This window comes from Phyllobates terribilis, unplaced genomic scaffold, assembly GCF_046119375.1.
Source record: "Phyllobates terribilis strain yellow unplaced genomic scaffold, ASM4611937v1 Scaffold_8__6_contigs__length_399053987, whole genome shotgun sequence".
In the NCBI taxonomy this organism is placed as follows: Eukaryota; Metazoa; Chordata; class Amphibia; order Anura; family Dendrobatidae; genus Phyllobates; species Phyllobates terribilis.
The window spans coordinates 158,035,688-158,049,901 of NW_027362768.1; the positions used below are offsets into that span (position 1 = coordinate 158,035,688).

Sequence of the window (14,214 nt, forward strand, 5' to 3'; positions counted from 1 at the left end):
TTCCACTGGTCTAATGTCCATTCCTTGTGTTCTTTAGCACAAACAACTCTCTTCTGCTTGTTGCCTGCCCTTAGCAGTGGTTTCCTAGCAGCTATTTTACCATGAAGGCCTGCTGCACAAAGTCTCCTCTTAACAGTTGTTGAAGAGATGTGTCTGCTGCTAGAACTCTGTGTGGCATTGACCTGGTCTCTAATCTGAGCTGCTGTTAACTTGCGATTTCTAAGGCTGGTGACTCGGATAAACTTATCCTCAGAAGCAGAGGTGACTCTTGGTCTTCCTTTCCTGGGGTGGTCCTCATGTGAGCCAGTTTCTTTGTAGCGCTTGATGGTTTTTGCAACTGCACTTGGGGACACTTTCAAAGTTTGCCCAATGTTTCGCACTGACTAACCTTCATTTATTAAAGTAATGATGGCCACTCGTTTTTCTTAGCTGCTTTTTTCTTGCCATAATACAAATTCTAACAGTCTATTCAGTAGGACTATCAGCTGTGTATCCACCAGACTTCTGCACAACACAACTGATGGTCCCAACCCCATTTATAAGGCAAGAAATCCCACTTATTAAACCTGACAGGGCACACCTGTGAAGTGAAGACCATTTCCGGTGACTACCTCTTGAAGCTCATCAAGAGAATGCCAAGAGTGTGCAAAGCAATCATCAAAGCAAAAGGTGGCTACTTTGAAGAACCTAGGATATAAGACATATTTTCAGTTGTTTCACACTTTTTTGTTAAGTATATAATTCCACATGTGTTAATTCATAGTTTTGATGCCTTCAGTGTAAATGTACAATTTTCAAAGTCATGAAAATACAGAAAAATCTTTAAATGAGGTGTGTCCAAACTTTTGGTCTGTACTGTATATTTAATATTATACAACATGGTAAAAATAAGTAAGAAAAAAGCTAATTTTTTTTCTTTTTCATTTCGCACCCCACTCCTTATTAAAGTAAAAGAAGTTGATTAAATTTGTTCCCTGAAATAATGCTTGTAAAGTTTTTAAAAACTTTATGGCTGTCAAAATGTGATGGTGCAAATGCAACATTTTTTTTGGGGGGGTGGTGGGGGAGGGTTCTAGGGAAAAAACTTTTGGGGTGATTACAAATTTTTTATACCCACCTACTTTAAATAAATAAAAAATAATAATAATAATAAATTCCATTTTAAAAAGTGTATCAGGAAAACACAACCTGTCCCAGTGAAATATTAGCCCTCATAGGAGTGATGGAAACTCATAGAAAAGCGTATAAAATAGGATGTGACCTTAGCAGGGTTAAAAAACGCTATAGGATTGGGCTCCGCCCCTGAGCAGTGGGATAACCACCAATGTGACCTTCTGATGTAGTCCGTTAGAAATCTACCATTCTGTTAAATCTTCTGGTTAACACTGAGATTTCTATCAAACCTTCTGTCGATGACCTGGGCTACATAGTTTTCACACATTGTAACACTACGGTCTGTTCTGTTAAAGTAATGGAGACCCCAGAGATAACGGTGAAGCCGTCCCCTTCCCTGGATGAACATGACAGTCCCTACCTGAGTAAGACCTGCTCCATTACAGAGGAGCTCCTCCTAGAAGACATGCTGAAGAGGAAGCTCAAATTTTATTTTATGAATCCTTGTGAAAAATTTCGAGCTCGTGGTCGCAAGCCGTGGAAACTTTGCATCCAGATCTTGAAGATTGCATTGGTGACAATCCAGGTGAGCTCTGAAATGAGATAAGGAAGGGCCTGTATTTATTTATTTTTCTGCAGGAAAATGTAGATGTTGGACCTTTTAAGGACTATTCCCAAGTTTTTTAATGGGTAAAGTTGCAAAGTGCATGTAAAGACGGGCAACTTTGCAATTTATCTCTATAATTTATTGTTTGTTGCCTGGGGTACCGACCACCTCTGCAGTGGCAAGGAGCAAAGTTTTTACAAGCTATTTGCTATAAAGGTTGTGAGCGCTGCTCTGAAGTTGGCCATAACCATGAATCCGCTCTTTCAGTGTCCCTGTGCTCCTTTGATTATGCAGATGCAAAGCTGCCTCATTTTGCATCATCAGAGAGCTCACCGTTCAGGCTACCTGTGCACTCATGCTGCTGGCTGAACTGTCAATCACTGCCCCATGGGTGGGGATTGATGCGCTGCTGAAGATCAATCATGATACAACCCCTTTAATAAAACCATGCCGTTTAATTTCAGTTTTGCACACTTTTGAAAAGCCGCATCCAAAAACGGGCTATGACTAAAGGGATTGCCCAATAGAAAAAACTGACTTTTCATAAAATAGCGCCTCTTTTGTCCATGGGAAGTGTTTGATATTGCAGTTCACTTGAGTGGGAATGAGCTGCAATGTCCGATATCTATAGGCTGAAAAAACCTAAGGGTGCTTTAAAGTAGCTGTCCCATAGTTTAACCCCGCGGCCCTTTTCCGTTTTTGCGCTTTTGTTTTTTGCTCCCCTTCTTCCCAGAGCCATAACTTTTTTTTAATTTTTCTGTCAATATGGCTGTGTGAGGGCTTATTTTTTGCAGGACAAGTAAGTTGTACTTTTGAACTACACCATTGGTTTTACCATATCGTGTAATGGAAATCGGGAAAAAAAATTCAAAGTGCAGTGAAATTGCCAAAAAAGTCCAATTCCACAATTGTCTTTTACCAAGTTCACTAAATGCTAAAACTGACCTGCCATTATGCTTCTCCAGGTCATTACGAGTTTGTAGATGCCAAACATGTACAGGTTAATTTTTATTTAAGTGGTGAAAAAAAAATCCAAAGTTTGTTTAAAAAAAAAAAAAAAAAAAAAGTGCCATTTTCTGAGACCTGTAGCGTCTCCATTTTTCAGGATCTGGGGCGGGGTGAGGACTTATTTTTGCTCACCCAGCTGACTTTTTTTTTTTTTTATACCAATTTTGTGTAGATACGATGTTTTGATCGCCTGTTATTGCATTTTATTGCAATTTTGCGGCGACCAAAAGAAAAAACGTAATTGTGGCGTTTTGATTTTTTTCTCGTTATGCCGTTTACCGATCAGATTAATTCTTTTATTTATAGTGATTGGGTGATTCTGAACGTGGTGATACCAAACGTGTATTTGATTTTTTTTTTTATTATTATTGTTTTATTTCGAATGGGGCGAAAGGGGAGTGAGTTGAACTTTTATAATTTTTTTTAATATTTTTAAACTTTTTTTTTTTTTCTACTTTTTACTGCTTCAGTAGTCTCCATGGGAGACTAGAAGCTGCGATCGGATGATCGCTTCAGCCCTGCTATGTGTAACAAAAGTGCTCATCTGCTATCAACGCGACCGCTGGGCGGCGCTCGTACCAGATCGGCTATGATAACCACAGGGGTCTCCTGCCGACCTTGGGTTGTCATGCCAACCCATTGGTGACCCGCGATCATGTGACACGAGCGCCGATGGGTGGGTCCTATGACGCACTTCTGGTGCGGCGATGTTAAATGCCTCTGTCAGTTTGACAGTGGCATTTAACAGGTTAACAGCAGAGGGTGGATCGCGATTCCACCTGCAGCTTTTGGGGGCACATGACAGCTGTACAGATCAGCTGTAATGTCCCCGGAAAGGTGCAGGCTCAGCGCCGGAGCCCAGACCAAAGGGGGAGATGAGTCATACATGTATGATCCATGTCGTGAAAGGGTTAAGAAATAAAACTAGGTGTAGGAAGACTAGAAAAATAACTTATTCACCTAATAAATGCCCGACCGCTCCAGCGCTGATACTTTGGTGGTCCCGGGCTGTCTAGGTTACTTTCCTGGAGCAAATATGTGCCATGCATGATGGCATCACCGCTGGTGCCACTGATTGGCTGCAGCGGTTGCACGCTGTTACGGCACATCAGTGCTCCAGAAAATTAAACAAAGACCATCAGGGACCACTAGATATCGGCAGGGATTTATCAGCTGCAGATAATTTAATTTTTTTTGTGTTTTAGACAATCCCCGAAATCTCCTTTTAAGTAAATCTTAGCCTTGGGTGGGTGGTGGGGGGACAAGGTAATTTTGAAAAGTAGATATGACCTCAGCGTTACCGAACAAAAGTGCACATTCAGGGAATTAAGCAAAGTTTATTTCACCCCTGTATAACAAAGCCGTAATTGTAATGAGCTCCTGCCATGGTGAATGCCTGCATTGTGCCCGTCTCTCCCGTAGCTGGTGTTATTTGGGCTCAGCAATGAGATGGTCGTCAGTTTCAAGGAGGAGAACACGGTGGCCTTCAAACACTTGTTTCTAAAGGGCTACAAGGATGCCAGAGATGATACGTACGCCGTCTATCGGCAGGAGGACGTCTATGATCACATTGCTTTTACAATTCAGCGGGTGAGTTCATACGGTGACTTTCGACAGCCATTCTGTCTTTTATGACCCCTTGAACATGTTAAAGATCTGGCAATTTTTAATTTTTGCATATTTTTTTTTTTTTTGCTCCAAGAGCCATAACTTTTTTTTTTTTTTTTTTTTTTACTATTCAGTTGACTTAACTGTATGAGGCTTGTTTTTTTTTTTTTTTTTCATTTTTGCAGGTTGAGTTGTAGTTTTGAATGTCGCCATTCAATTTGCCATGTAATGTAGTGAAGAATGGGAAAAATTCCAAGTGGGGTGAAATGATGATCAAAAAGAAAGTAATTTAATTCTGCAATAGTTTTTTTGGAGGGAGTTTTGATTTTACAGAGTTCATTGTGCGGCAAAAATAACCCGGATGACTGCGATACCAAAGCGATATAGTTTAGTTAATATTTTAGTGGCTACAAAAAAAAAAGGTAGAACTTTGAAAAATGGTGATTTTTTTTTTTTTTTTTTGTGTGCAGTGAGCTGACATCTTTATTGATACAATTTTGGGGTACATACAATGTTTTGATTTATTTTTATTACATTTTTGGTTACGTTCTCACGACACAGCGTCTTACGCTTCCAGCAAAGTAGACGGGATTTATAATAATCTAATTCCCAAAACGTTTTTTTTTTTAAACTTTATACTTTTATTGTTTAGTCCTCCTAGAGGACTTGTGTTGATCATCCTAAACTCTGCTTATATCTGCATTGTTGGTCCTGTAGTGTAAGAAACAACAACATGCGGGATCTGTTATACAATGGATCCATACAGCGCCTGATAGACCCATTGACTAGTAATGGGCTCTTTTGAGGTTTCATCATGTTATCAGTTGTGGAACTGATGATGATGCAGGGTGATTTTATGCCCCAGATTATTACAGTCTCTTTCGAGGACCAGATGATTTTCTTTTTGGCCTTTGATAAACTGAAGATAACGGAGTACAATGCTTGGCCATCCCATGTAGTTCCATTGAGAATATGCCCGACCTCCGCTCCTTTCAGATCAGGCTCTACAGTTGGATCTCCATTCAGACAGGGTCCCTGCAGTCTGATCCCCAGTGATTAATAAGTTATCCCTTATTAATTTGGTACAACCCCTTTAAGGTGGTGATGAGTCTTTATTCTTGTTTTCACAGTACTTGGAGCTCAGAAATATATCAGTCGGGAACCATGCCTATGAGAGGATGGCAGGGGGGCAGCACGGGATGACTGTCTGCAAGTACTTCTATAAACAGGGGAGCATCTTTCCTGGAAATGAAACCTTTGATATTGATCCTAAAATTGAGACAGGTAATGTAACCTGAAGGTGAAAAATCTGGTGCTGAATTTAAAGAAACATACCAGATCTGTAGTTTTTGACAACCACCGATCTGCACGTGGATCAACGCTATGTAATGGGTCAATTAATGAATATGTGACTTCCGCATAATATATCAAAGAAATTGCTGTACAATATATAACATTAATGACTTCCCAAACCATCCTGTTTTTTGTTTTCCTGCCAAAAATGCCCCTCTCTTGTCCCTAAACACACACCACTAATTACTAAATATGCCCGTCTCTCATATTAATATGCTGACCCTTATGTCTATATTCCTACCTATTCCTATACTTCCCACGTCTACTATTAAAGTCCTAAAATCTCCATGCATGCAGAGATCCCATTTATGGCTCCTCATTTCTGTGTCTGTTATGGTCCCTAAATTCGTCACCCTGGAAAATTCCAAAATTTATTAAACGGCTCACCCTCGCTTGTGGGACATTAGGGTTTACACCAGTTATGGATAACTCTTGTCTCCCATATAGTAGTACTTTCTATATAGAGCGATTATTGCTGTAGATTGTCCCATACACATGTGGGGAGGACAAGTGGCGTAACTAGAATCCGATGGCCCCGGTGCTACTCATCCTGGCCCCATCCCGGAGCTTGTGTGTGTATGTATATGCCCTCCATCCTGGTATATATGTCCCTTATCCTGGTATATACAGTATATCCCCCATCTTGGTATATGCCCCCGTTCTGCCACTGTTCTTTACTACATAGAAAAAAATAAACCATTACACTCACCTTCCCTCTGCTCCCCCGCTGTGCTGCGTCCTTTTCTGAAGCGGCAGCTGACTTCAGCGTGCGAGCAATGGGAGCGTATGTCGTCACGTGCACGCCGATGTCAGCTACTGGCCTCTGATTGTCCGGCAGCGTGTATTGCCATGCACGGACCCGACTGGTCTGTGTGCCACGATACCGCACATCCAGGTGAAGCTTGTGCGGGCATCTTCACCTCGACGGTCGTGACCTCTGAGACCGTGGTCATTACACCCCTGGGGGAGATGGAATTACGTGATATAATGGGGTTATGAGAGCCGGAAAGTCCTGTACAGCTGGTAAGAGCCTCTCTCCTTCCAGAATGCTTCACTGTGGAACCAATGACCCCGATGAGTGATATCTCCCTGGATGACAAGTTCTGGAACATGACACTGGACTTCTATCGGTGAGTCCCAGTTTCACAGGTAGCGTCCCAGTTTCCCCAGTTCACGTACCTTCTAATGTGAATTATTTACACCTCCAGGCTCATCTCGGTGGAGATCATGTTTAAACTCAAGGCGATCAATCTACAGACCATCCGTCACCATGAGCTCCCTGACTGCTACGACTTTACCGTCACAGTGAGTACGTGTGATGTGCTGCCCCCTACAGTCACCTGGAAACACACCGGACATTTACGCCTCGTCTCTTACACCTGCAGGCAGTGTTGTATGGGAAGGCGATCATTTAGGTTTTTCTATCTGCTTTAACTTTACACGTCGTGATTCACAGCTCGTGTGATTCCTTTTCTTCCTCTGTAGTATCACATGATTTGGTTAAAAAAAAAAACACAAAAAAGCAAGTAAAATGAATAGCTAACTACTGATACAGAAAAAAATATTGCATATATTGTGTTTCATTTTTCTCAATTGACTCCCAGCAGAGGGTTGTTGTTTTTTTGGTTTTGTTTTTTTTTTTGCAGCAAAGAAACTGTGTGAAACCACCCTTAGAGGCTATGGACACCTTTGACAAGGAAAAAGATTGTTTACGTGTGTTGGTTACTTTTAGTTAATAAAAATTTCAGTCTACAATCTTCATTCCTTCACTCTTGATACGCCATTTGCAGCCTGATCCAAGTTTCACATTTTTCTCTTCTGGGAGTGTCTCTCCCAGTACTATAGGCTGGATGTGATGCCTGCCTATCCAGGGTGCTGCTGTCCTCTTTAGATTATTAGCACAGCTTCTATCCTTCACTTTTTTCCTCTTTGTTTTCTTTCCTCCTCCTCTATAATCCTGTTTTATCTGCTTCTCCCAGAGGTTATATCTCCCCTTTCCATCCTATGGAGATCTGTGTACAACTCCTTCCTTTCTGTTATCTCTAAGGCCTCCTTCACATGTCCATGTTTGCAGTACTTGTGGCATCCATTTTTTTCACGGATGCCACACGTACCCATTATAATCTATTGTGCTATGCGGATGTCCAGCAGCACGAATGACAAGGGCCAATACATGTCTATGGGTCCATGTTTGGAAAGCAAATGAATAGTAAAAGAAAAATTGCGGCAGTGTACATAACCTTTTAAGTTAATAATTCGAATCTTCAACTGGTGCTCACACATGATGTAAGCAATTAATTAAAAAAAGCTAGCAGCACCTGTGGATTGTATATCAAGCGGAGCATAATCGCAAATAGTACATACCCAACAACAACAAGAAAAAGAAAAATACGATCAAATAACCCCAATGATATGAACGATGTGAAAAAATAGAATCTTTATTAAACAAATAAGTAAAATTGTAGTACAGGTAAGTGTACACAAATCATTAAAACATATAATTGCAGCATACCCCCTGAAGAAGGCCGTGCCGAAACGTGCGTTGGGGTGGACACGCGACCTCTCTGGGTTCCCCAGTACCCCGCTGTTCCATTTCTTTGTATGCTGCAATTACATTCTTTTTAATGATTTGTGTCACATCATGGATCGATTATGTCACGTGACTGACTGATCATATTTCATGTATGATACCTTAATGGACAGCTTTGATACACACTATTGTGGATCTATTTACTGTTGATCATGTGGGGTCTGTTCATTATTATGTTATTGCACAATATAGAGATTTTTAATATTACTAGGGTCCCACAGTGTAACGTGCTGTCCTTTTTCATGTGTGTATGTGTCCCTACCATTATGTCCCACTTACCTGTATTACAATTTTACTTATTTGTTTAATAAAGATTCTATTTTTCACATAGTTCATGTCATTGGGGTAATTTGATCATATTTTTCTAGTGGTTGTCGGGTATAACTTTTAAGTTGTATGTGGTAAGAAAGGCATGTCTACTATATTCCAAAAATTGCCACTCTTGTGCGTGGTTGTGTCCGGTATTTACTTGAATGGGGTTGAGCTGTAATACCAGACACAGCCAGAAGTAGCGCTGTCTTTTTGTTTTGTTTTTTTTAAATTTTAACAGAAAATTCAGATTTTGTTCTCATAGACACTTAAAAATGCCTTTGCCTGCAATATATCCCTTGTTGGACTGACATCAATCACACAATCAAGGTATATCTTACGGGTATACCAGTGCTTTAAGGTACAGACACCCTTTCAGAGTGAGGCAAACTCTTATCGGATCTAATAGCCATTATAAAACTCAGTTCCCCAGGACTCAGAAACCCAAGATTGTTCCTCGATATGGACGGTTTATCTCTGTGCCCCTAATACTTACATTTATAAGAAGATGTAATCAGGGCCCTGCTTTGCTTTGTTCTATGCAGATCACCTTCGACAATAAAGCCCACAGTGGCCGTATTAAAATACGCCTAGATAATGATGTTGGCATCCAGGAATGCAGAGACTGGCACGTGTCCGGGTCCAGTAAGTACAAGTCTATTCTATAAGATGTATAATATCCCTGGGACTTCCCATCGCTCAACCCCTATGTAATAAATCTGGAACCTCACATTGGGTGACTTGTCTCTAAGGCCCAGAGCGAATGCTACCGGTCCTGTCTGCACCTGCGCACTGACACTGGATGATCGCGGCGGCGCACTCAGTGTCGGTGCTGTTTAGGCAGTTTAAATGCCATTTTGGAGGTGACAGACTCTTTAATTCATCACTGTAGAAATGGCCATACTGGATGATATACACAGTTGCAAGAAAAAAATATCATTTCCTAATATCTGTTGCATATTGCTGTTACACTGTTCATTTTTCATAAAAAGTTTTTCTAAAAAGTTCCTGGTAAGTCTGCATTTAACATATTTCTGTATTCTAGCCATTTCCCTAACCACAATGCCTACGATTCAGTCAGTTTCCAGTGTGTAATTTTTCATTTTCCCTCAATGAAAATAATAATTTTTGTGTTTGTTGCCACTTTTAGTACAGAAAAATACTCACTACATGATGATTTTTGATGCAGTCATAATCGTAACTTGTATATCTTCCATAAGTCTCTGCATACGATCAGTGGTTCGAGGTATTCACCTTCAGAGGGTAAGTCTTTAGGATACGATCAATAATTTACCATTTTGACTTATATCTAGTGTTGAGCGAGTATGTTCTGTCCGAGTACGCTCGGGCCGAGCTCCGAGTATTTATAGCTGCTCGGTGATATGGTTAAATCGCTCCCGTGTGCATGATTTGCAACTGTTTGGCAGCTTTATTACATGTGAGGAATGTGTAAGAAATAGACATTCCTCCCATGTATTAAAACTGTCAAACAGTCGCAAATCATGCACACGGGAGCGATTTAACCTTATCACCGAGAAGCTATAAATACTCGGAGCTGGGCCCGAGCGTACTCGGACAGAACATACTCGCTCAACACTACGTTATATCCCATTGACGAAAAACAATGGTCATCCTGCATAAAAACAGAAAGGCTGGCTTGTTTATTTTGATATATACACCGGTGGTGGCGCTGTTGCATTGTTGTCTATGGAATTAACCTGTCCATGGATGTGGTTAAGAATGGAACTGCAAGTAATTTAAAGGGAATGCACTAAGGCTTGCTGCTTAAATCAGGTTTTTATGTTAAATGTTTTTTTTTTTTTAAAACCTAAAAATTGCCAGATTTAAAAAAAAAAAAAAAAAAAAAAGTATTCAAATTGTAATGTGAAAAAAATGCATATTCTTAAAGGTAAAGTACCATCAGAAAATGAAATGTTTATGCTAAATTTTTGCCAATGATCCCAAAGTGTTTCATTATTTCATGTTGACTATATAAAAGACATTATTTTCTGTAGCACTTAGTCACGAGTCCCTGTCCATTGTGGGAAATACAGTACAGACCAAAAGTTTGGACACACCTTCTCATTTAAAGATTTTTCTGTATTTTCATGACTATGAAAATTGTACATTCACACTGAAGGCATCAAAACTATGTGGAATTATATACTTAACAAAAAAGTGTGAAACAACTGAAAATATGTCTTATATTCTAGGTTCTTCAAAGTAGCCACCTTTTGCTTTGATGACTGCTTTGCACACTCTTGGCATTCTCTTGATGAGCTTCAAGAGGTAGTCATGGGAAATGGTCTTCCAACAATCTTGAAGGAGTTCCCAGAGATGCTTAGCACTTGTTGGCCGTTTTGCCTTCACTCTGCGGTCCAGCTCACCACAAACCATCTCGATTGGGTTCAGGTCTGGTGACTGTGGAGGCCAGGTCATCTGGCGTAGCACCCCATCACTCTTCTTCTTGGTCAAATAGCCCTTACACAGCCTGGAGATGTGTTTGGGGTCATTGTACTGTTGAAAAATAAATGATGGTCCAACTAAACGCAAACCAGATGGAATAGCATAGCGCTGCAAGATGCTGTGTTAGCCATGCTGGTTCAGTATGCCTTCAATTTTGAATAAATCCCCAACAGTGTCACCAAAAAAGCACCCCCACACCATCACACCTCCTCCTCCTTGCTTCACGGTGGGAACCAGGCATGTAGAGTCCATCCGTTCACCTTTTCTGCGTCGCACAAAGACACGGTGGTTGGAACCAAAGATCTCAAATTTGGACTCACAGACCAAAGCACAGATTTCCAATGGTCTAATGTCCATTCCTTGTGTTCTTTAGCCCAAACAAGTCTCTTCTGCTTGTTGCCTGTCATTAGCAGTGGTTTCCTAACAGCTATTTTACCATGAAGGCCTGCTGCACAAAGTCTCCTCTTAACAGTTGTTGAAGAGATGTGTCTGCTGCTAGAACTCTGTGTGGCATTTACTTGGTCTCTAATCTGAGCTGCTGTTAACCTGCGATTTCTGAGGCTGGTGACTCGAATAAACTTATCCTCAGAAGCAGAGGTGACTCTTGGTCTTCCTTTCCTGGGGCAGTCCTCATGTGAGCCAGTTTCTTTGTAACGCTTGATGGTTTTTGCAACTGCACTTGGGGACACTTTCAAAGTTTTCCCAATTTTTCGCGCTGACTGAGCTTCATTTCTTAAAGTAATGATGGCCACTCATTTTTCCTTACTTAGCTGCTTTTTTCTTGCCATAATACAAATTCTAACAGTCTATTCAGTAGGACTATCAGCTGTGTATCCACCAGACTTCTGCACAACACAACTGATGGTCCCAACCCCATTTATAAGGCAAGAAATCCCACTTATTAAACCTGACAGGGCACACCTGTGAAGTGAAAACCATTTCCGGTGACTACCTCTTGAAGCTCATCAAGAGAATGCCAAGAGTGTGCAAAGCCGTCATCAAAGCAAAAGGTGGCTACTTTGAAGAACCTAGAATATAAGACATATTTTCAGTTGTTTCACACTTTTTTGTTAAGTATATAATTCCACATGTGTTAATTCATAGTTTTGATGCCTTCAGTGTGAATGTACAATTTTCCTAATCATGAAAATACAGAAAAATCTTTAAATGAGAAGGTGTGTCCAAACTTTTGGTCTGTACTGTAGGTCTAGATCCCTTATCTGAGACACTGTGATCCTTGTATATGAGCCAATAGAAATGGGAAGCAAAGCAGAAAGCTAATTTTATTGGCTACCCTGCAGTGAACAGGCTGTGGGGAGAGCGACTGAGCATGTGCGACCACCAGCACCGTCAATAGGTGGACGTACACATTGCTATACACTATGAACACTAGTTGGCGCTACACTATATATGAAAGAACTTGTCACTGGGTCAACAGTATGTAAATGGGAAACTTTTTTTTTTATGATCCACCATTACACATCCCATCCAATGCATAGGGCAATCTGTTTAAATCCTTCTTTATTTCCCTAAGGAATACGTAGGCTTTGTCCATCAACGATTCTCCAAGTCTGTGCCATGGTCAGACCAGATGGAGTTTGTCAATGGCTGGTACATCCTAATCATTGTGAGCGATATCCTGTCTATCGTGGGCTCCATTCTCAAGATGGAAATCCAGGCAAAGGTGAGTGTCAGCGCACACTGTACGAGAGAGATGAGTATGGGGTGAAGGATCTGGTGGACATCATTTACTACTGCAGAGCGGCTTTATTTCTTTATGACTCAAATATTTCCCAAGTATTAACTTTATAAGTTTTGTTTGGTTTGGGTCCTGCTGCTGGAACCCGCAACTATTCTGCAGGCGTTTAACCATTTGGTAAGCTGAAAAGTACAGGAAAAATATCATATTCTGACTTCATAATACTGCTGCATAGTGCCAAGATAATACTGCACTATTCTGTGTCCATAATACTGCCATATTAGATGATGCTACCATGTACTGCACACACAATACTGCCATTCAGTGCAAGGTAAACCTGCCTTATAGTGTATAGATAGAGATAAAAAAGTCTGGAGACGCCATGGTGGACCTTATGTCTGTAACATCATGCAGCTTAATCGGTTTGGCAGTGGGTTAGTGGTGTTCGGCGCTGGCGTATCCTTGGAGGGTCATACAAACCCCTACTTTATAGCCAACTGTACCCTGACTGTTAGACACAAGGATGAAATCTTCATAGCCCTTGTCAGACCTTACACTGGTGCAGTGGACACTGGCTTCCTCCTGGCGCGGGTGTAATGCCCCCGGCTTCCTCCTGGCGCGGGTGTAACGCTCCCGGCTTCCTCCTGGCGCGGGTGTAACGCCCCCGGCTTCCTCCTGGCGCGGGTGTAACGCCCCCTGTCGCCAGATTTCTGTTCAGGTTGTGGTAAATTTTCCAGCAATGGCTGGCCTCCATTATACATGCAGTCCAGTTGTTCTGCACTTAGGCCATTCACACAAAGTATTATTTTCACAAAAATGTCCGTTTAAAATTGCAGATCGTATTTTTTTTCCTTTTTATCCATGATCTCGCCATATCAGGAGAGCAGCGGATTTTGTACTCGTTGTACTTGTATGATGAGACGGCGGGTCACTTGATGACTGTTAATGACTGGCATTATCACCACGAGTCGGTGCATGACTTCTTCTATTAGCGGTTATTATCCATTATTGTACCCATCTCCCTGCATCAGTGACTCTAATATCTGTCCATAGTGCCCATTACCAGAATTACCTCCTCCTACCACCTGCTCTATAATCTGATCCTGTCTCTCACCATTAGATTCATTTCCCTCTGCTGTTCCCTGACCCAATTTTGTATTTTTTTTACACATTTCATCATTTCTATTTCTAGCAGCGCTGTTTATTAGCAACCATCTGCTCATGATTGTTTATTCTGCTCATGTGCCGATTGTTTGGCACTAATATTCTCCGGCATTTGTTGAACCATATAAACTCCGGATAAGACCATGGTGGATCTATCTAGACTTGCAGAAGATCGATCTTCCTACATATCTTTCATCCATGTAGACGCCATGGCTCAAGATCGAGCCGGAAGCCGTTAAAAAAAAAAAAAAACGCCATTGCAAAGACTGGCCCTAGTAGACCCATCCTATGTATTGC

At 41.1% G+C, this 14,214-nt stretch overlaps 1 protein-coding gene across 1 annotated transcript in view; it reads left to right on the plus strand.

Annotated features, from left to right (window-relative positions):
• MCOLN3 (mucolipin TRP cation channel 3) overlaps positions 1-14,214 on the plus strand; it is a 28,914-nt gene that overhangs the window by 3,478 nt on the left and 11,222 nt on the right. Inside the window, exons 2-9 of the mRNA XM_073643568.1 lie at positions 1,470-1,699; positions 4,151-4,318; positions 5,467-5,620; positions 6,735-6,819; positions 6,898-6,994; positions 9,134-9,233; positions 9,739-9,851; positions 12,589-12,738. Coding sequence (XP_073499669.1) covers positions 1,472-1,699; positions 4,151-4,318; positions 5,467-5,620; positions 6,735-6,819; positions 6,898-6,994; positions 9,134-9,233; positions 9,739-9,851; positions 12,589-12,738 — 1,095 coding nt within the window. The 5' untranslated portion in view covers positions 1,470-1,471. The remainder of the gene's footprint in view (positions 1-1,469; positions 1,700-4,150; positions 4,319-5,466; positions 5,621-6,734; positions 6,820-6,897; positions 6,995-9,133; positions 9,234-9,738; positions 9,852-12,588; positions 12,739-14,214) is intronic.